This window comes from Polyodon spathula, chromosome 17 (genome assembly GCF_017654505.1).
Source record: "Polyodon spathula isolate WHYD16114869_AA chromosome 17, ASM1765450v1, whole genome shotgun sequence".
Taxonomy (NCBI): Eukaryota; Metazoa; Chordata; class Actinopteri; order Acipenseriformes; family Polyodontidae; genus Polyodon; species Polyodon spathula.
In genome coordinates this window covers 34,725,849-34,748,897 of record NC_054550.1, presented here as the reverse complement: position 1 = coordinate 34,748,897, position 23,049 = coordinate 34,725,849, and the positions used below count along the sequence as shown (strand labels likewise).

Below are 23,049 nucleotides of genomic sequence, written 5' to 3'. Positions count from 1 at the left end.
GAACTACTAATCACAGGAGGGTTCAGCAGTTCAAAGGGCTGCACATCACACACTCTGTGTCTAAACATACTGCACTTTGTATTCAGCTCAGGCTCAGTGAGTTCTGATCTGTTAGGGACACTGACATGTTGTTGGGACTACCTGCTTCTGATTTGGGACTTTTGGCTTTTGTTCCCGAATGCTACCCCTGCGCTTTATGTATCCTATCAAAAGGTTGCAGTCAGCACTGTGAGATAAAGGGAAGACTATGATAGAAGAGTGTCTTTTCAAAGTGGTGAGCATTCAACAGTATGTGCTTTTACTCAAGAGACATGATGAAACATTTTCATTGCCATCCCAAGGCATTAGGACGAATGCCTCTTGCCCACTAATACAAAACAACAGCCCTTTTATTTGTGTTTATGTACCGTTATACCGATCACAGAGATTGCTTTGGAAGTGGTTGTTTTTTGACGATCTCATCAAAGCTGAATGAGCCAAGTGAATCCTTCCATTCTTTAGTTTTTTGCACCTGACCCCATTCATACAGTATATAAATCATCCCATGCCTGAATCTGCAGCACCTTACATTGTACTGTGCTTTTACCAGGGTATACCTCACCTAACCCAGATTCACACCGCCCCACAAAATCTGGAAGGACTCAAGTGCTCGATTATGAATGCGTTTTCTCCCTAGCTAGCTCCTGTTCAAGTGACTCTCTATGCGCTCCATGCAGCACTGCCTCTGCAAGCTGAGTAATTTGGTGGTAGTTCTTGCTCTGGTGGTTACAAATCAAGCACCTGCTTCATCTCGTTCTATAGGTCTAGTAGCTAATCTCATCAGAGTCCCAACACAAAGCTTGCTCTGGTGCCTGCATTGTCTGTGCTTCTCAAAGTGAAATTTTTGTAAATGCATTGCCTGCTGTGCTACAGTTCAGTAGGTTTTAAAGCAGTGTAACAGTCTGTGCTGATAAAAACAAAGCAAATGCATGTAGCCACAAAACAATCTAATACAAGAATCCATTAAAATCCTAAGTCAGTAAACATGTCAAGATTCAATGAGTTTTGATTCTGTTTTGATCACACACCGTTTCTCCTCTTTCTCAGATCTGCACTCTTATTAGATCCTGGTGACAGGCTTTAGCCCAGTGAACCCTGCTATAAAACCAGGGCAGTGCATTTATATGGGCAGTGGTGAATGCATTACAAGTGTGTTAGCTAAAGAGAGCCTTGAGGTTCTTGTCATGGATCCCAATAAATGGGGCTGCTCTGTACAGATTTATTCCACACAGATAAACACACCAATCAGGGGGCATTGCAGAGCTTCCAGGAGCCAGACAGCCCAGTTGGAATAGAAAGAGCACAGGCTGTGTTTTTAATCAATAGCGTTTCCACCAGGGAGAACACAATTGGTGGAAAAGGCATGTGAGTGTGTACATGGGTGGGTGTACATAGGAATATAATTTAAAGAGGTTAGCAGTAATTGACATTTCGGTTATACAGTCTACTGTTGACTCTGGTTTCTGGCTGGTCCAATAGTTGACAAGGCAGTGTTTGATTTTATAATGACAACATTGAGCTACTGTATTACTATTGATTACTAGTGGCTCAAAATCTCAATCCTATGGGACCTGCGAGTGGCTGATCTGGTAAAAGCATGGCCGCAGGTTAGGGGGCCAAATCAGCAGGGACTGTATTTCCTCATTGCACTACAGCAGACCCTACTGGCCAGGTGCCTGGTAAACTCAGATGGACACCTGCAGGGCTGGCCTTTATCCTCCAGAGGCCAGTAGCTCACTGACACCTGCTCTCGGGTTTCTGGGTGTGAAAGAGGAAATTGGCTTGGCCGTGAGATTGGAGGACTCTCACTGAATCTTCATTTCTCCTGAGTTGTGTGGGGAATTGCTACAGTGATGGAACAGAATTCGACATTTGAAATTGGGGGGACAATTCTGGGTAAAAATTGGACAATCTAAATTAACAAAGAGCAACAGTCTTCATCGTTTTTTGAAATGAGCACCAAATCACTTCGTCTTGAAAAGGCAAGATTGTGTTGAAAGATTAAAAAGGCTGTAGATCCACTTGCAGTTGCACCAGTCCAATCCTCGCTATCAAATATTAAGCAGCTAGGACATTAATACAGTGAGCTAATAAGTCCTCTGACATATGCCTGGGATGCATTTCACAAAGTGGTTGTAACTGCAGTGGTTGTAACTGCAGTGTTGTGGGTTGGTGGGTTGAGGCTGGGACAGGGTTATTTGGTGCAAGCAGAACATATGGAAGCTGAGCTGAGGACAGCCCTTGCTGTAATGCTTTGGCAGCCTTTCCAATACACACGTTATTGGTTGATTGATGCTCAAGGGTTCTAAACGATTCATTGCAGACACAGCAGACCCCGATTCGCTGCAGTATTTTAGATGCTCACAGATTTGACAGGTAAAACAACCTGCATTAAAGACCAGAGAAGAAGAAGCACTGGTCTATAGCTATGCTCCCTAGAGCAGCAATTATAAAAAGATATTTGCCTGTGCTGAATGTAAGGATAACCTTTTGAAGAAAAACTATTTCTTGCAATATGCAGTGTTTCTGACATTCCCAGTTTATTGTGACTTTGGATGCATTCCAAAAAATGAAAGGTTTAATGTAGCTTCTGACACTTTTGGAAGGATTTATTTTTATGAATTGTTACATTCATAGTGGCAAAACTTCCCAATCTCTCTTGGGAAACTACGTGTCCAGCTGATTTATTTTCTCTCTGATCTTTTTGTTTAAACTATTAGTTACACAGCACACTGTGCTGTAGATTTAATCCAAATGGATTTGGACTTGCAAAAAATAAACACAAAATTTCTAATACTGACATATGCTAATGTATACATTATATAAGGCAACGAAAACATATTCATACTAGAAAGTCAAAGTTGCAAAAGTTGTGCGCTGACTCATAAAATGTTCATCAATGCCATTATAGCAGCGCTTTTACCACACTCACTTCTAAATGGATTTCTTTATAGGAGTTGTAATGGGCTCTTCCATTCTATTAGTTTGAATTGAATCTGCACCTTGTTTATCTCAGTCTCATTCACAGCTAATGTATTACTAATATGAACAGAGACATGGAGAAACCCAAGAATGATAAACTAAGTAGCTGTCTCTGCAAATATCTTTAAGAGAGTTGATGAGAAAAATTACAATAGTTTTTTGCTTTTGTTTACTGACGTTCCTGGAATACAAATAAGAGGGCAGATGTGCTGGAGATGTGTTTTGTTTTGCAGTAATGTAAACTACATAAGCCAGCGTTCCATTGCAAATACATTATTGATACGCATCAATGAACTTTACTAGCTAATGTGACTGAGTGGACATTTTCTTTTATAATGCAAGAGAGACAGACAGAGAGAAAAAGCAAGAGAGCAATGTATCATTTGTACCAGTCTTGCATGTTGCTGTCAGTTGATGGTTTCCCATGCATGGAACAGCCTTGCAGTACCTGACTCACTAGAAGTTTGAGAGTGCTTTGTCTGTAGTGCATTGTTGCACTGGTTAAGCTCACTTACTTTTGTGCATGGTTGTTTCACACCAGTTTAGAATGCTCAAATATGTTCCATCATGACAGCAACTCCCCACAGCAGCTCAGGAGAAGTAAAGGTCAGCATGTCATCAATCCCAGGCCTCCTCTGATTCCATTCAGTTCACTGGACTGAGATACGATTTCACTACAGTAGCACCCTATGGGAAGAATCCTGACTGCTGCGGTTAAAAGCATCTATGCAGGCTAGCGTGGCACGTGATTCAATTCAGTGTGTTGAGATTCCAATTCATTACATTTGTCGGTGAACAAAGACAAGTCTTGCAAGTGTGCTTATCGGGCGCCTGGCCAGAAGGGGCTATTATAGGGTAGGAAACTTCGACAACTTACACTCCCCTGACTGTATGACATGCCCTGTAAACCTGGCCAATTCCTATGGATTGCTGATCACAAGTTCTGCAGGATGCTGACTCTGTAAGGCCCAGACTTTCTGACCTGACATCAGCATTCTGTCTTAAAAAAAAATCATTAAAATCACATCTGAAGGTTGAACACCCCCACCAGAAACACAGAAGAGTTTGCATTACAAACACATAGCATTAAACGCATGTGTATTGAAATACACCTTGACCCATCCCGGGCCCAACAGGAACGACATGGATTTAATACAGTCAAGGATAATCAACTTGTCTTGACCTGTTCAGAAAGCTGAAGAATCCCTATTCAAATATAAGCGTTGCTGCACAGCACGCCATAGCACCACAATGCATGTTAAAATCAATAACTGAGTGTATTATTGTGTGAGCTAGATTCATTAAGGAATCAATGCACCTTTACTCTGTTAAACCATAAACAGCAAGCTCTCTGATCTGGACTGAGACTGTCACCACTGCTGTATCAAGTTGTTATCCAATCAAGCATCATTGCACACTCCAGTGAATTACAGAACACTCTAAATAACACATTAACCCATTTACCACTCAACGTGCATTATGTTGTAAAGACACATGTGAAGTGTGAACTTTAAGCCCTGCTTCGTGACTTGCTGTTTATCAGCCAGCCAGGCATGTTATTAAACATGGACAACAAAATGCCATTGTATTGGGGAGCAGCGACACCGCCACTGATATCGAACACATGTGGGTGAGATTGGGTTATAGGTCAAGTCAGGTAATAAACACACATTAAATCAGCTCACAAACAAACACATACATGAATGCATGGATACACAAACATTGCACTACCATATCGAGATATTCATAAAACAAATACATAATGATAGAACACGTATACCAAATAAAGAAACTAATGAATACATTGAAAAAAAAAAAAAAACCCTGTGCCTGATTTTCCACCTTGGACAAATTGCCCGTGTTATACATTTACCATGGAGAGGCCTGCGATAAGCTCCCGTCACCATGTGCAGAGCGCTGGAAATTTGGACAGCTCCCTGCAAGTGAAATGGGTTGTTATATTTACAAAAAAATAATATAATCATTCACGCCATCCATAAGTAAAATGTTGGGTTTAACGGATTGCTGGCCTGAAGTAAAAAAATTAAGTCATAGGGTCCATTAGGGCATAGGATTAATTCATTATATGCTAGAGAAACTCAGTTAAAAGCATTCATGTTTAAACAGAAGGGTCAGTATATATAAAACTGAATTGGCTGAAAACGGCAAAGAACAGCCGTTATCTGCACAAGCAGGTTTACATCAAATATTCTGTCCTCAATATTTTTTTCCCTTTTCTTAATCCTGTTTTATACTTAGAGGGGGGGGGGGGGGCATTACTGTGCAGACAGTACAGCAAAAATATATACACTGATTACGCTAAGCGGCTAAGAAGCAGCCTGCTGTGTGAGGCAGCTATCCGGTGAGTCTTCGAGTCTGTTAACATCTTCAGACAACAGTCAGGTTATGCTGGAGAAGCAGGGCGCTTAACAATGCCTCGGAGGTTGTCGTCGTAAAAAAAACCCAAAAAACCAGAAGACATAAAATCTCCAAGGTATGGTTTAACTATTACGTGTAAACATTTCTAGGGGGTGGGGGGGTGTGGGGGGGGGGGGGGGGGGGGGGGGGGTCCGGGTCAACACAAAACACGTCCTCTGAATTGGACAGAGTGCATGACGTAGAAAAAAGGTTTCACAGCTTCAGCGCTGATATACATCTGGAATGTTGCAGCGGGCTCCATCCGTGACAGCTCGGTTCAATTAAAGAAGCGTGGAGACATTAAGAATCCGCAACTAAAAATGTCCAAGAGTCTTAATTAAAAACATCTCGCTGATTTAAGAAGGTCTCTCGGAGAAAACAGGTGGAGAGAAGTTCATTCAATGTCTGTCACATACACTCACAAACACGCACGCACACACACACACACACACACACACACACACACACACACACACACACACACACTGGCATGATATCTCTGTCTATTCTACAATGAACAGAATGGATGTCTATTTCCTTTTGAGAGTGGCTGGATACATCGGAGGCTTCTGGTAGGTCTATTAAATATTTGTTCTGAGAATGCTCTTTTATGTTTTTAATGTCATAAACACTATCAGACGCTATGCATTTTATACAAATGTCAAAATAAAGAGGAGATGTACTTCCATCCAGCTGAAGAAATTCTTTCTTACGGTTATCATCTGTCTGTAAAATATCCTTTTTATAGAGTAAAACGTTTAATTGTGTTAAACATATTGTATTCGGTAATAATGCAAGACAATTGAATTTATTTCAAACTATAACAACTTGTTGCCAGCGGTTCCATATTATACTTTCCTTTATTCTATTCTGTCTCGTACTGTTTTGACACCTAATTAGATTATACATATTTATATAATAATAGTAAACAAAAAAAAACAAAAATCAATTTTGGTTGAAAGTTTAAATGCTGGGATAATTGCTTCAATTTGAAAGCAATCGAATTGAAATTAAAAAGGATCGGGAATACACATTTAACAATATTCTAAAATAATCTGTTTCAGCAGATAGAAAAGTAAAAGCTTGTAAACTTGCCAAACAAATCTGATCATTTAAATTGCATAACTTGATGCTTTCAACATAATTGTAATACCAGTCGTTCAGAGGGTAGAGTGTCCTTTCTGTGGTGTGTTTGCATTGGTTGCATAGCAGTTCAGTTCACATGGCGCGTTTAACAGGGGGCTCTCTGTCGTGTCCAGTCACCTTTATTTGAGAGATGACTAGTCGAAACAGTTGCAGTATAGGAATTGCTAACAGTATGATCTGGTTCCAGATTGCTAATTTATTATATAGTATGGACGTGTCTGTTCACATTTGCCTGTCAAATAATAATAATTATAATTAAAAAACAGAATGGTGAATGTTATGGAAAGCGACTTTCTGCATGTTCGCCTCTGTTTATCGCAGTGCTATAAAAGCACTAATTTGGGTTTGACACAAGGAGGGCAAGCTTGATAATAGCAAGAGCCCAGCTGGTAACTGCCCACATGGAAATATTCAAAGATGGGTTTCACATTGGTGGCAACTTTAAAGTGCTCAACTTTGGTTTTTAACAATGTCTGTTAAAGTAAAATGCTAACCAATGCACTGACTGTCAGTGACAGGGCTGGATTCTATTGTTCACATGAAGATATATTATAAGACGCATGATCTGTTGGATTAAGCTATTGTAACTGAAGAGTTGAAAAAAGAAATACCTGTGCCTCAAAATGGTACCTGGGCAAAAAAACAAAAACAAAAACAAAAAACAACAAAGATAAATGATATAAATACCTGACACATGTCCTAATGATAATTGATGTCTAGGCTTGAAAGAGGACTTTTGTTGTGTAGTGTGGTGTGAAATGGAATTCACCCTTATCACAGAACTGACAGGAATCCCATCCTTTGACTTCAGGCAGAAAACCAAGCAAAATCCATATACTCCTGAAAAAAAAAAGAATGTTTCCTAAATCGCACAGAATGATATTCATGGATTGCAGTTTAACAGAATTTTTCTTAGGTCAATTGAAAATGTAATTTACAGTGAAAATTATGAGGACATATATTATGCATTAATATCATTATTAAATGTGAGCTTTCTTGATATTCTCGCCACCTGGTTTAAAATATAATACCAGATATTAAAATACACTAGGACTCTCTGGAGAACCCCTTTTCAACTGTAATCTGTCTGGCCGTACACCCCTCTCTACATCACAATAACAATTTTGCATCTATCTGCAGAATGCTTATCCAATTATCATGAAACATGATATTAACATTTTTTTTTGGTTTAAGATATTGAAAATATCAGATTCTAGAGATACAGTATAGGGGATGTCTGCCTCTCTGAACATCCGTGCATCTGTATGTCACACATTTTGCGTACTGAATATATTATCAAATTGCAACTAAACATTTCATTGCTATTTCTGATTCTGTACAATTTGTTACATACTGTTGACTTATGTCATGATCATCCACTTCATCGTAGTGAGAGCTGGGAGTTTGAATTCTGGATGTGACTGACGTACTTGCGTATAGATTAGAACATGGCACAGAGAAGACATCTGCATTCATGCAAAGCCAATGTTGTTATGGTCTTCAGCTAGCTCATAGACCACATGCATTGGCTATTATACAGTAGCAGAGCCACAAACCACAACCCACACGACTTGAAGATGAATGTCTTTCTAAGCTTTATAGTGGAGAGGCAGGCTGATGTCAGTGTTATTAACTCATGAGCTGCTAGGAGGAGATTCATTACAGGTTCATTAAGGATACTAGCAATGCAAATTATAAACGATGGGAAGACCGGTTACTGGACATTATGTTTGTAAGGTAAGGAAAGGAACCATTCTACCATTTAACTGCTTTCCCTTCAATTATGGAAATGGGCCTCCAGCAGAGCGATATCTCATGTTAGATTTAGAAATGTCACATTCTTCAAATTTTGTCAGTTTTTCATTACTTATATAGAAAACTACAAAACGCTATGCTATTCAACATACTAACATAACATTATTCAGCAGGTTTCATTCAACTTCACGATGCAAAGTCAGTAATTCTATAGGGTGATGCAAAACATTTCCCCATAGCCGTACTCTAATTTTGTTAACCGCAAAAGATAAGCCTAAAAGTAATCCCCCAAATTACATACATTCAGCTTGTGTTCTGATTTTTTTTTTTTTTTTAAAGAAAATGAATTTGGTACTTCATGGGTTAATAGAAATGATGGTGTTTTAGTAGGTTGGCAGGTAGACAGGTAAAAGGTGTTCATTTTCCCATGTGCTGGGATGCACATACAGTAATCTCTCCAAGAATAGTTCCAAACTGTGGTCAGAATAAATATTGGATTTCCTAGATTGAAAAAGGGAGATGATTAAAAACTAAAACACAGCGATCTTTCAGAGAAAGCACTGTCAATATCAGTAGCCTCTGGGATAATTCAAAGAAAATGGGCTGGATTCTCAAAGCTCTTCGCTCCAAATTGTTATTTACGTGATTTTTATGTGAAAAGAATAATAAAAAAAAACAAAACAACAAAAAACAAAACACTGCTATGATTCTAAAACGAAAAAGAAACAACTTAGGACTAATTTTAAGTTCCCGAGTTAAAAAGCCTTAGTTGTTTATATCTGGTTTGGTAGCTTTATTGGGGGTGCTAATGATAATTTGGCGTAACTGGTTTTGAGAATCCAGCGCTGTGTGTTTTAATGCTCACGTGAAAGAGATTTTACAGGGGTAAAATGTTGCTGATTTTTTCTATGTGGAATTCAGTGCTAAGCGCACTAATTCCCCTAATCAGAAATTCACAAGCACAGTACGTTTCACTCACATGCAGAAGACGCTGCAGCGCGTATTTAATTGCCTGGGATTGTAACAGGGACCTGCTCGTCGCGTGGAGGATTACAAGAATATTTGCTAGCAGTAAGACTTACACTAGGATTGAGAAAGTTTCATTTGCTGTACAAGAAGTGGTTTTATTATCAGACATCCTTAGAGACAGCACCGCACTGTCACTGAGTTACATTGCATTCAGCTGCTAGTTATTTTTTATGCTAATGTGTTTCTGTGGAACTGAGGAAGAGGCTATATTTGCTTAGCTGTGTGCTACATTAAGCTGAAAATGAGATCTTTAAAAATACAAACTGTGATTCCTCACTGTGCTCCCCCTGGCAAAGTCTTCCTTGTAACACCCCTTGGCTTCATTTTGCCTTCATATAATCCACTAAGGGATATTTTCCATTAAAATTGTACTCCCCACCCCCCCAGTTTTGGTTCTTTGTTATTCTATTATGAAACCATTACATTGTGCCAACCATTGAGCTTCATTGCTGCAGAATAACAATTCCAGCTGGGTGATACATGTAGGGAAATCACAGCTGAATGCTTCTCTGGTCTTCACTATGCACCACTACACCTTGAAACATCTGCTGCTGTTCCATTCATGGGAATGCTATTAGCTACATGGAAGAGAATGGGTGAATCATCATTTAGATTTGGTTTAGTTGTACCTTTTGTTTATTTAAAGAGACAGCGTAGCTTTGTGGTTAAATCTAAAGACTTACAATTGAGGCATCTGACTTCTAGAAGTGAAGTTCTTTCCCATCGAAGTAGTGTAGAGGCAGTGATCATTAACCAGTCACTGCTATGACTAAAAGAGAGAGTTATTTTGCATATTTTTACACAAATAAATGTGCAAGCTTCACCTGTGATCTTCATTTGTTTAGAAAGTACAGAGTGAGCAGATTATTGTGATCAATGCCTGACACTGTGCCAGCTGGCTCTGGCTTTGAAAGTTATGTCCAGTTCTGTTTTTCCTTCTCCATTGTAAGGAGCTGTATGCTGCGTTGTGTGTAGATTATCTGAATAAAAGCATGCTAATGTCAGCTGTCTGTATTTCACAGGTCCAGTTGGCAAAAAGGTTGTTCAATTCTGATAAAACTTGCTAATGACCTTCTTAGCACAGATTATTGGATTGATTATCTGTGGGTGTCAGTCTGTCACCTCTACCTATACAGTATCAAGACTTTGTTAGGAATTCAGTCAAATGCCTCCAGGCATAGTGTGCATGTCACCCTCTAGAACTTTCAACTTCAAAGACAGACGATATATAGTTGCAACTAAATATCAGCCCCTGAAGCACACACTGTATCGGTGCCATTGAACAGAATTAGTAAAGGTAATGCAGTTCTTTGGTACACCATGCCTGCTTGAAAGTAAAACATATGCACTCAACCGTACTCAATAACCCAGTTTCTCCCGCTTCATCTTCACAGCTCCGGGCTCTTTGATAGCTATTAGTCCCTGTCGCATCAATTTGTTATATCCTGTCCCCCCCACCACCCCCCCACCCCCCTTGAGAAGCCACAATGGAGAGCCTAAGTGAGCTTCAGAACCCGCTCCTGGACAAAACCAGCAACCACGTCAAGGGCGATTACAGCTACCAGGGAGACTTCCCCAGCAGTCAGTACCAGGAAAACATTTTCAACTACTTTGTGAGCGGCTCTAACAAAGCCAAGGCACAGCAGCTACTGGACGCCACGTCCTTGCACCTCGCTGTGGAGGCCTTGTACCGGCCGAACTTCATTCTGTACAAGGAGGACGCCAACGGCAAAAACAAGGATTACAAGAGCGAATGTTGCGAGACCACCTTCACGGAAAAGAAGGATCAGGCTGCCGGAAGCGCAGAGAACCCTGAGGAGAAACTCGTGGACCTGGGTGAAAACGATGTTAAAATCCAAACGGTGTCTTACGAGGTGGAGGAAGAGGAGTATCGTGAGTATGAGGTAGGTTTAGGGCATGTCTTTCAATACCCTTTCTGCAGTCTTCTGGCATGCTTTCTTCTCTTAAGTAAACCATGCAGTGATTTCTATGTCCATGTTTTCAAAGTGTTTACTTCAATTATATTTTGAAATAAACCTCTATTGACTTCACAAAACAAACCTACAAGTCATGAAATTGAAGGTCTCTTAAGCACTCAAGTTAATTGTTGCTCAGTTTTGTACTTTAGTGATGAATTTTCATCTTTTTTGTAATTAAAGACTGGATTAAACTAGAAGATTAGATCTCTTCTACAGTAAACACCATCCTATACACTAAGAGGGGTATTCAATTGATGTTTACAGTGGAGGAATGTAATACCACTGCCATTCAGATCAATGAAAAAAAATAATTACAGAAATAGAATAAATAAGCTTGCTTGCACTAGGAGAGATGTTAGCTGCCATAAAAGAGTAGTTTTACATGATTTCAGTGGCAATCTGTCAAACTATTTACTTGCAGACCAATCATGGTTCACAATACTACGCTGGGGTTTTAGAAGGACCAGTGTGCAGCATTGGAAACAAATGATTAAACAGTCATCGGATAAAGACTGTTCAAGCAAAAGACAAGATCTGTTTGTTTTTTTATTCATGGAAAAACATTTTGCCCGCCAATGGCAAAATTCTTCCAACAAATCTCAGGTACCGTTCAGAAGTATTCTAGTGTTTGTATCCACCACACTTTCTTCTTCCTAGGTCAAAAAGACATGACACCCAGTTTCTGATTAGCGTCTTTAACCTATTGTACAGTACCTGTCAAATATGGATTCCCTGGAAGCTGAGCTGGTATTAAAAATTCAGGACTTTGTTACAAAGCTAGTCAAACAGCACTGCATTCATTTCAGTGTCCGAGTGCAATTCTAGACAGCTTGCTGTGCTCTGGGGAATCAGTTAGAAGAATGCCATGCAGTATTTACAGCTGTTTTTTACATCCATGGATAAATAAAAAAAATGCTATTGTTACCTGAATAAAATGATATGCTGCAATTGAGGGTTGGAACCATACAGTAACAATACACTGTCCATATATTTTTGGCATATTTGAAGTACAATTTTCAATACATAATTGATGTCACCGAGATATATTTCTATTTCAAATAGGACTGATCGCAATGCATTAGCTGTCTTATAGAGCTGGTTTTCAGATGTTGCTGTCCCTTCACATTTGTAAGAGGAATGCTATTCTGTATAGAGGCTGATCAGACACACACACAGAGTGACAGGGGATGACTCTCCTGAGTGAAATTGGAAGAGAGCGGAAACCTGCTCACGAGAGACAGCTGCAGCCAGACCGGCTAAACACATAAAGGATGAAAAGCACTCTAGAGGTTCGGATAGCATGATCCAACCCAGACAAAACAAATATTTTTCATTTGGAGATAGGGTTACCATATGACTCACATATACATGATGACAGGAGGACAGTTCAGGCTTTTCAACTCACACCCCAGTGCATTCTGGTAAGTGTAGTCCTACTGTGAAAGGAAAAGGCTGAACTATCCCAAACTGTTCTAGTGTACATGGAGTCATATGGTACTCCTATTTGGAGATAATTTCCTATAGAAAAGCGTCCCATAATAAAAGCATAGCAAAGTGTAATGAAGCACAGTGTGTAATCAGTTAACTGATGTATTTATTGTTTTTATTCAAAACTAATATCAGCTGTGGACCTATTATTTGACTCAATAGGCATTCCCTGGTAAAGTTTGAACTACAAAGATGGAAATAAGACTCCCATTGCATAGAGGCGTGATCCATTCCTGGTTTTACTGAGTTTAATAAGACACAGCTGAGCTTGTTACCTATGCACTGTGACTAATCAAGCTTGTATTAGAACTCAGAATGGGTGACACTGCTTTGCAATAGGAGTCTTATTGCCATCCCTGATCCACCTTGGAATGAAGTGGCCAATACCCTGCCTAGGATATATTGAACAATAATATGTGCCCAGGAAATGCATGTTAGCATGAGAGATGACAGCCTCAGACCAATGCTGTACCAGGAAAGGTGAGTTACTGACTCTTGACACCTGTTATCATGTCAATAGAACATGCTGCTTGATACTAATGCCGGTATCCACAGTGACATGATGTCCTGTAACAAGTGCTTTAGAGTTAGAGAACCAGCGACACTCTCTTTTTAATTTGGCATTCAAAGTCACCTTTGCTTTCCTGTCAGAGAGTGGCAAGATGAAAGGATGGGGAAATCTTTCACCTTCATCTGTGCACGCCATTGAAAAGAGCAGAGTGCATGCCACGCTCGTAGTATACAGAGATGTTGTGTTGGAAAAGAAGCCGTCTATAGATGTTATACCCCAGCCTCCGACATGCTGTTTAGTGTCCCTGCTGTGATAAACTTGGATTCAAGTGCTAGAGAACGCTCCCTGGACTTGCTGTTGCTGTGTACCACACACCGTTCTGATATTTGAATCAACTAGGAGATAGCTCTCCAAAGTCATTTCACTGCCCACCAGTACTATCCAATGAAGAGTCCTGAATGTACCAGGGCTGAGGCCGAGCGCAAACCAAACTCTGCATGCAAGCGTCTTAAACACTTACATGAGGATGAAATTGCAGAACACTGCTTTGTGAATACCTGTCTTCCCGACCGCTCTGCTGCTATCTCAGTCATTTCAGCAGGAGAAGGAAGAGGGATTTTTATTACAGCAAAGTAATATTCAAAGACTTTCTGGAGCCAACCCATACAGAATAATAAACCTAACAGCATGACCTCACTTTATATCTTTATCTGCGTCTGAATTTGAGCCTTTGCTAAGCTGTAAATGTGTCTTGACAGTAGCGTGCAGAACTGAATCCAGATAGAAGGCATCACCCTGTACCAGGCATCATGCTGTCTAGATAACTATCTCTCTGTGCTCTTTAATAGCAGCTCAGTAATAAGTGCACCCTGGTTCATAATCTAGAGTGAGCGCTCAGGGAGACAGTCGCCCCACTAAACTCTTACAGCGTATTTTGTTTATCCAGTTTGAGAGAGCACAATTATACATGAAGTTTCTCTTTTTGGGGTATAATATATGCTTTGAAGCTGGGATGAATTTATCATATTGCTAATTATAGTTAGAATTATAGCGGAAAATGGTCTCATTACCCTTGAAGCTGATCTTCCCAATTAATTCCCAGCTGACATTAAGAATTAGTCAGGGTACAGTAAGACTTAATTATTGCAATACAGACGCGGAGGTGGGTACAGTTAGAACGGGGGCTTTTAAGGGATGCAAATAGCTGGTAAAATTATTGTTTGCTAATGTCACAGAGCTGTGTGCAATTTAAAAGGGTCTTCGTTGAGATCGAGAGTGACCTAGCTTTCTTAAAGCATCAGAAGAAATTGCTTGAAATGCAGAGGAATTCTGGGAAATCTTATATTCAAAGGCAACTCATTAAACAAAACAGATGGGCAAGATTAGCCAATGCAGGTGTGCAGTGTTGTACACAGAAGCCAAACATAATGAAGTATAGCATTATAGAATGGAAATTAGGGGCAAGGCTGGTCTTTATTTATAATTCAACAAAAAGCAGGAGAACTTTACAAGAGAAGAATACAAAATAGTAAGGGGTTACAGAGAGCTGTACTGTGCAAGACACGATTAATAGTCATTGAAACGGCTCAAGCTTTCTCATTATTCTCTTAATAATGGGTGATAACAAGTCCCTCTGTTTTTTTAGCTGATCAGAAACCTGTGCAGTTTACAGTTGGAAATAATGAGATCTTTTGATGGATGTGGCAGATGAGGGATCGTGAAACAGAACAAAAGCATTATTGATAATGCATGGTTCTAGTACAGGAAAGAGTCGCTTCTGTACATAATAATGTGATGCATGTATTCTTGCTGGAATATATTAAAAAAATACATTTTATATGAGCTGCTTAAAATAGGAAAGCAGAAGCCATATATAATAAATATTACCCAGGATTTCCAATATACTAATGGTATAGAAATGGGAACCTCATAAACAGGCTGTTGCAGTTCAACGGTACGACTGCAAAGAGCACCTGATAGCCCTGACTGTGCATGGCTTTTATAATGGTCTGCTATCCTATAGAGCTGCAGCAGCTTTCAATGAAAATCTGTGCATGAATGGGCTTCTTCACACCTTGGTATACATTTTTAATTGGCTGGTGAGCTATTGCAGCTTTTGCAGCTTTTGCAGCTTTTGCAGCTTTTGCAGTTACTAACGCTGGGTCTGGCCAGAGAGAATGTTGGAGCCTGACTTTCCTGTTGGCCTCATTTCTTTCACACTGAGAACATCATTTTCCATTTATCTCCTTCCTAGTGCCTGGGCTTCACTGAGCCAATAGTACCAAATTGTGGTAGGTGATTTATTTATCCACACTAGACACTGGTGCAGCACAGTTCTTGTAGCTTTGTTCTTTGGTTATACTCAGGAATTGGTTTCTGTGGCCCCTGAGATACTTCTGCCGAGACTGCCTTTGAAAACTGCAGGTACATCCTATTTACACTAAGATCCTAATTATTTACCTGGAGCTAAAACAAACAGATGTATTTGATGCTGCGATGGCTCCCCGTTTTTTCCTGTCACCTCGCAAAGACAAATCAATCAATCAATCAATGGTGTCAGCGTTCTCCCGGGCGTCGATGGAATATTAACCCCCCCCATCCAGCAGGGGTACGGCTTCACGCTGGATGTGAAGACAGGGACATGTCAAGGGCAGATTGAGTGGCTTCACATCGTCATGTGCTCACCACGCTTGTTCATTGTCTGTGTCAGATAGTGCAGCTGGGAGAACACATCAAGCTGAGCATCAAGGTGGGGTCGTGTTCTGATCAAAAAACATTCATTTTCAAGTGCGACCCTGCAGCGTGTCTAGATGAGAGCGCAAGTCCAACAGGAAACAAAATAATACCACTCAAAGCATTCTATTACAGAACAGCTGTGTTCAAATAAAAGCATGACATAGGATTTCTTTTTTTTCCCAGCATGGTGTTTCTAAAGCAATAACATCGGCATGGGCAGCAGACATTTCTTGTCCTTCTTAAGATTGCAAAGTTTTCAGTTTCCACTTCACTAAGGCCTAGCTGTTTTATTTTGGATTCTAAAATAGAATTTGATTGTTTTTTGTTTTGTTAGAGGAAAAAGTTGTATTTTATTTGATTTATTATGCAAATGTGTTTGAACCCTTGGAACAGCCAAATGACCAGAATCCCAAGCGTGTGAATTACAGCCCATGGCAGTCCTTTCTACAGAGCACTCAGCACTCAGATTTGGAAATAGCTGAAGGTCAAGTGCCACTCAAAATAAAGCGATTCTTTATATGAACTGAGTAGAAATATAAAGCATGGTGCTGGCATCCAGGCTGGATTATTAACAAGCTTTATTAAAATATAACACTGCTCAATGCAATGCAATTTGGTGATCTATGTTATTACCAGTGTGGTCCAGTGACTAAAGTCCAGGGGTTGTAACCAGAAGGTCACCGGTTCACATCCCAGCCGTATTTAAACGAGTATGAGTAACGAGCATTCTGCACAGCCCTATTTAAACGAGTATGAGTAACGAGCATTCTGCACAGCCCTATTTAAACGAGTATGAGTAACGAGCATTCTGCACAGCCCTATTTAAATGAGTATGAGTAACGAGCATTCTGCACAGCCCTATTTAAACGAGTATGCGTAACGAGCATTCTGCACAGCCCTATTTAAACGAGTATGAGTAACAAGCATTCTGCACAGCCCTATTTAAACGAGTATGAGTAACGAACATTCTGCACAGCCCTATTTTGTGTTTCACTTTATTGTATTGTATGAATTCATATGGACTTCAAATAAAACGTTACCATAAATAACAGCAATAGTGCTGTATAATTGCCCTGTGTCTCACCCCCTTAGAGCGACTGTTCCAGTGACAGCGAAAGCGAAGACGACTTCATCATGATCGCCCCACGGGACCACTTAGGCCTGGCCATCTTCTCAATGCTCTGCTGCTTCTGGCCTCTTGGCATCGCAGCCTTCTACTTCTCCCAGGGGGTAAGGGCAGCCTTCTCAACTTGACTTTTATTGTACCCTGGCAGACCTTTCCTCATTGCACAGAGATTAAGAGCATGACAATAATAACTAAACATGTCTGGGTTGCTCTGAGGCTGTTACAGGCCACTCCAGTCCTGGAGGGTCATTCTGTACTGTGGGTTTAACAGCTATAATGAAGTTCACTGATTCAGGACATGGCTGGTGGTTTAAATGGTTCAGTTAAACAATTAACCCCTTAAGTACCAAACACAAGCTGTATTCATGTTATTTGATACATTCTAAATCAATAGAGAGAAAAACATTGAAATCCTTTGTTTTTGCGTCCTGTTTTGAGGACAGTCAAGTTAGACATGCCTGTAATCAGACCAATGAAATCTCATGCCGGCTATGAAGCTCAACACATAAAACTGAGCAGGAAAACACCAAGAAATGTATCATTAGTAGTTTCAGCTTCAGGTTTAAGATTTACACATTAAGTACATTGTAGCTATCCATAATAACACTGTAATTATGTATAAGTGCACATGTATTTACTAAGTAAGTACTATGTAAATACACAGTAATTAGAGACACTTAATGTAAAGTGTTACTGAATTTAGGATAATTCCAGAATGTGCAATGGAGAAATGAAATCACCTTAAACCCAAAGTTTCAGTTTAAAAAAGAAAAGACCAGCAAAATAACCTTTTTAAAAACAAGTAGTTCATGTTCATGGTTTTGACAGGTATAGCAAATGAGTGAAGTGTGCAGCTGCTGAAGCGATGGAGTGATCCGCTCTGTGTAACACACCTGCATGGGCACATGCGACACTGAAAAAGCCATCTACCCTAAAGTGTCATTAGGAAAGCTGTGCTGTTTTCATTGTTATCATGGATTTCCCTGTGAAATGTAACCATTGCCATGTAATATGTAGCTCCCAGTGAAAATTCCCATTTCTGAAAGAATAGTGTGTGTGTGTGTGTGTGTGTGTGTGTGTGTGTGTGTGTGTATATGTATATATTAGGTTTGAACAATACCAGCGTCGGAGCGACTAATCTGAGGAACGTTGTTGTTGTTAAGAATGCTATGTGTATTTAGAAAGTTCTTTTTGCAACAATAAAAAACAATTTTTGTTGTTTTTTTCTTTCATACGGTTCATCATTTGCAAACTGTTTAATTCTCTCCTGTCAGACAGAACAGCACAAACGAAGCCCTGCCTGCACTGCTCTGCACCTGCAGACGTGGGGCTCTTGAGACCCATCGTTCTGTCCTTCCAATGGCTCAGGAGTACCTGACCAATATAAATATATGTGACGCAGCTTGCTAAATAAAGCCCATGAATCATATTCCCCCATTAAGCTCAAAACTGGAGTGCATAACGCTGTTTTAATCCCCAGTCAGTCACCATGGTTACTAATGACTTCCTCTGGGTTATCTTTTCTTTTTGTTCTTCACCTTTGCTTTTTGACCTGCTTCTCATTTTATATAAAAAGGCTTCTTGCAATGAAAAGACCCAGTTGAGTTGTTTCTATAAATATAGAAACTTAGCTGCAAGGGCTCATCAAGTGGATATTTCACTTAATTTGGAGCAGCTGCACCATTCTGTGGGCCCTTCACTTCTTAGGAAGTGTAGCCAATATAAATCATAAACACAGATAAATCATTAACTCTAATGCCATTAAGTAAAATACGTTTCCCAGTTGCAAAAAGTACTATTGTGTGAAAAAAGATCACACACACAGAGCGAAAGCAAAGATATGAACACTTTTATCAGACATCTTTGCTGCAGCAAAAGCCTTTTCCATGGCTACACATCACGTTATATACAGCAGGTGGACTTGCAAAAGCAAATATCCCATAAGAAAAGTATAGCGCAGCCTGCCAGTTTTCATTTATGTGATATACTGCTGCTGTTATGTCAAAATCAGTCACACCGATGGATGGTCTGTTCAGCTCAATAGTGGCTTGCTAGTTTCATTAGTTTCAAAGCAGAACCTCACACAGATTGAAACTGAATTTCTGTGGAACTTCACACGATACCCTTGTACATTGAATATAGAATATTAACGTTTATTGCATGCATATCACTTCAATCATTTAATGCTATAACTGTCTCCCTCTTTCTTTTGCAGACCAGTAAAGCTATTTCCAAGGGAGACTTCCCCCTGGCAAGCTCAGCTTCAAGAAGAGCTCTTTTCTTGGCTGCGCTCTCCATCACCATCGGAACAGGCGTTTACGTGGGGGTCATCGTGGCTCTCATCGCTTACATGTCTAAATCAGGACATGTATAACACTAGGCCTGGGGCTGGAGTGCATCTTGAAACAGTGTATTATCATCATAAACTACAGCATGTCTTATCGGTTCCTTTACCCCACTGCCTGTCAGTATGGATTAGTGCAGTGTTCAAATTTCACCTTAACGAGTGGAGACATCACAAAGTACGTCGCAAGTCTTGTTAGAGCCAACCCATTCACGTCTTGGAACTTCCTTGTTGTTTTAACGGCTCGGGACTGCAAATTTAAAAAGGTCAAAATAAAAATTCAGAACGTGTTTTCTTGGGGACAGCTGATGTGAATATTGCACAAAGAAAACATGAAAAGCAAGCATTCTGAAGTGGGATTCATTGCATTGCTAGGCTTGGTAAGATTACGTTTTGTATACATGTAGACACTGCTAGTACTGTCATAAGTGAAACATTATATATCATTCAGTATGTGAAAGAATTCTCAACTGTCCTCTTAAAAGCGTTTTATTAAAACACACTTTACATTTTATTCTAAATGTTACAAATGTTTCAGTGTATTTCAGAGCTTAACTGCTGGGACTTTGGTGCCGAAAAGCTTTTCATTCCGCTCACAGCTGTTTCCATGAAGGACGATGTTCTTTCCTGTAAAAGTGATGCCAACCTTAATTCACTAGCCCCAGACGCGGCACTTACCAAAAGAGAAAGTTGTACGCCAAGGAACTAAAACAAATCTGCTTCATACCAAGCGTCAGCAAGGAGAGCAGAAATCTGTTTTTCAGCACATCATCTGGATGCAGTCAGCAGTGAAGCTGATGATTCATTCTTAGCATTAGGGAGTTAATAGTGCCAGAAAGTAAACCAAGGAAAGTTGTGTTTCAGTGTTTTCAGGGGAATTGAATTTGCATGCTGCAGAGAGACCCTGGTGCTTCACAATGGCTGCATGTGGACATCAGGGGAACCGAAATGCATCTGTGCAATTAGGAAGGGACCCAATTCACTAGAGACTGTACTGGAAATCAGCAGTAAAAACATAATGTTAAAAAACTAGAGATCATTATTCCACATTGTATAATGGATGAAGGAGCATCAAATACAAGGGCAGTTAAATCAAAGGGTTTTAATGCAATATAAACTACTAGACCAAAAGGTTTATAGACTTCTGCCGAACCCTCAGATTGAAATATTGCCTTTAATTTTGTACAGCCAATCATCACAGTCCTGTACTGTATCATATATACTCTCAATTTCTTTTGTAGATCATGCATTAGCCATAGTTGTTAACTTTGGTTTAGAATTTGGTTTCATTTGTTCTCGTTGAAGTTTCTCTAGTAAAAGCCCAAAGAAGCTGGTGCTATATGGGAATAGGGTAGAAATACAGGGATGACAGAGCCAGTATAATGTGACAGAGGCATTACCAGGATTCTAATACTACGTCAGGTATAGGACTTTATCATGGAAATTGCTTAGCAGAAGCTGACGCCCCAGTGGAGAAGAAGATATAATGAACGCTGATATAGTGTAGCATGCAGTGAGCCTGCACCCACAAGAGCAGCCCAATAAACCCCAACATTGACAGCACTCTTACAATACCGCTAGATCGCTACATTGTACAATTCAAACCCTTCCAAAAGTCTCAATGCTTTTCATTCTATAAGTGTTTGTAATGCTATAAATGCCATGAGTGGGTAGGTCTGTAATGTTTAATATGTGTACATATTAATATGTCAGATAATTCATTTCAAATAAAGAGTTGCTAAGAGGTATTTGTAAGATAATGATGAAAAAAAAGTTATGTGTGTGTCATAACATTCATAAGTGCCATGTTATTTTGCTACTTTGTATAGTGGATACATTCTGATTATCGCTGTAGAAAAGTGTATATAAAGCAGATAACGATGACTGAATTTCAAACTAAATCTTGCTTGTTCTTCAGAGAACGTTTCTCCACTAAGTTTTTGGTTTCTAATTACTAATTTAATCAAAACTGACTCAAAATGGTCAGAAAAAAACATTGATGTTACGCCTTCATAATTATTTGACTTTCAATTACAAAGTATGCGATCAGAGTCCAGAGGACCTGTTCACTGTTTTTTTTTTTTTCTACAGTCCTGGTCAAATGCACAGTTTCATTTGAATATAATATAGGTAACATTGGCAAATGCTTAAATCAGGTATATTTTATAAGAATGGCGATCAGTGCTAAATACTATAACCTGTATTGGTCTTGAAATAACCCATTGAAATGGTTTATTTTCTATTAAAATTGCTGTAAATGTACCAGAAACAAGACCAATGTTTCGTGGGCATTGCCTTCTGTTCTATTTGAGTATGCCTGCCTTGCCTGTTTCACTGGACAAATAAATGAACTGTGACAATATTTTTTTGGGGGGGAGTGATTTCAAATGTGTAGCCTGTGTACTGTAGCTTTTCTTTTTCCAGCAGTTAAGAGCACAAAAGAAAATAAATGGTTGTTATTTGTAAATAAATCAAATGTGAGCATTTCATTGTCTTTTGCATTGATTTCACAGTACAAGCTAAACATTGAGTTTGGGAGATGATAGATGTCCCATTAATTAAGGCTTTCTCTGTTTATATACCTAGCTATAACTCTGTTACTGCTTAGCTAGATATGTACATATGGGGTCAGTATTCTACTCAATAACCAACGTTAAGGATCAAGGTCTTGGGTTTGTGCACACCCTTACTATTTAATGACTTATACAATACATATCTTCCATATTAGGCTGAAAGAACTGAATCTTTTTAGCCTGGAACAAAGACGAATGAGCGGGTTTGACTCTTCTTGAAATGACTTGACATAGTTGACCCTAACCAATACTTTAAGCGTAGCATAGAAACCAGGACTGGACACAGCTAGAAACTAACTCAGAGCAGAGGGAGTGACACACTTCTTCACACAAAGAGTGGTGAGGTGGTGGAATGGGTTACCTAGTCATGTTGTTGAGGCAGAATCACTTGGCTCCTTTAAGATCAATTAGCTTCTAGGAACTGGATGTGCTTAGATGGGCCAAATGGACTCCTCTCATCAGTACATTTTCTGATGTTATTATATATTGCCTCAAGAAACTAACATGTTCCAAATATAGTGGTTTTACCAGACAGATATATCAATCAATGGGCAAGTAAGCTATCGTCATCCATTACCATCATTCTATTATATGATAAGTTCCAGGACTGCACGTTATATTTATGTTCATTTTCTGAAGGCTATCCGTTCCTTGTATTTGTCCCATACTCTTTATCATGTATTTGGCCAGAAGAAGACAACAGAAAGGCCCTTGTGAAGAAGGGAAGCTGAGACCTTTGTTTCCCACGCATCCTTAAGCCTGTGTGTTTATCTTCATGGTTCTGGTTGTTATTTCTGCTTGCTGTAGCACAGCAGTGTATTGAGTGACTTTAGTATTGTATTGAAGTACTTTAGCCTATAATCCAAGCAAATGTGTAAGCACTGGTATGTTTATGTTTGGTCTTAAGCCATTTCGTTGTGTGC

General features: G+C 39.6%; 1 protein-coding gene across 3 annotated transcripts; it reads left to right on the top strand.

Annotated features, from left to right (window-relative positions):
* The first annotated feature begins 5,361 nt into the window (after nt 1-5,361).
* On the top strand, nt 5,362-22,029 carry LOC121329649 (synapse differentiation-inducing gene protein 1-like). Of its 3 annotated transcripts, none has more exons than XM_041275352.1 (4): nt 5,362-5,515; nt 10,764-11,273; nt 17,176-17,313; nt 19,425-22,029. In XM_041275352.1, the coding sequence occupies exons 2-4, from the start codon at nt 10,857-10,859 to the stop codon at nt 19,581-19,583; spliced, it is 714 nt and encodes a 237-aa protein (XP_041131286.1). In that variant the 5' UTR covers nt 5,362-5,515; nt 10,764-10,856; the 3' UTR covers nt 19,584-22,029. The 3 variants fall into 3 exon arrangements, with proteins under 3 accessions (XP_041131286.1, XP_041131285.1, XP_041131287.1); XM_041275351.1 differs by lacking the exon at nt 5,362-5,515 and adding an exon at nt 5,697-6,011; XM_041275353.1 differs by lacking the exon at nt 5,362-5,515 and adding an exon at nt 8,204-8,322.
* The last annotated feature ends 1,020 nt before the right edge of the window (nt 22,030-23,049 follow it).

What these genes read in the sequence shown, in the direction of transcription:
- LOC121329649 (XM_041275352.1), top strand. Translation starts at nt 10,857, where the DNA reads ATGGAGAGCCTAAGTGAGCTTCAGAACCCGCTCCTGGACAAAACCAGC. An exon ending in AGGAGTATCGTGAGTATGAG is followed by an intron (nt 11,274 to 17,175) that starts GTAGGTTTAGGG and finishes TCACCCCCTTAG; the next exon opens with AGCGACTGTTCCAGTGACAG. An exon ending in CCTTCTACTTCTCCCAGGGG is followed by an intron (nt 17,314 to 19,424) that starts GTAAGGGCAGCC and finishes TTTCTTTTGCAG; the next exon opens with ACCAGTAAAGCTATTTCCAA.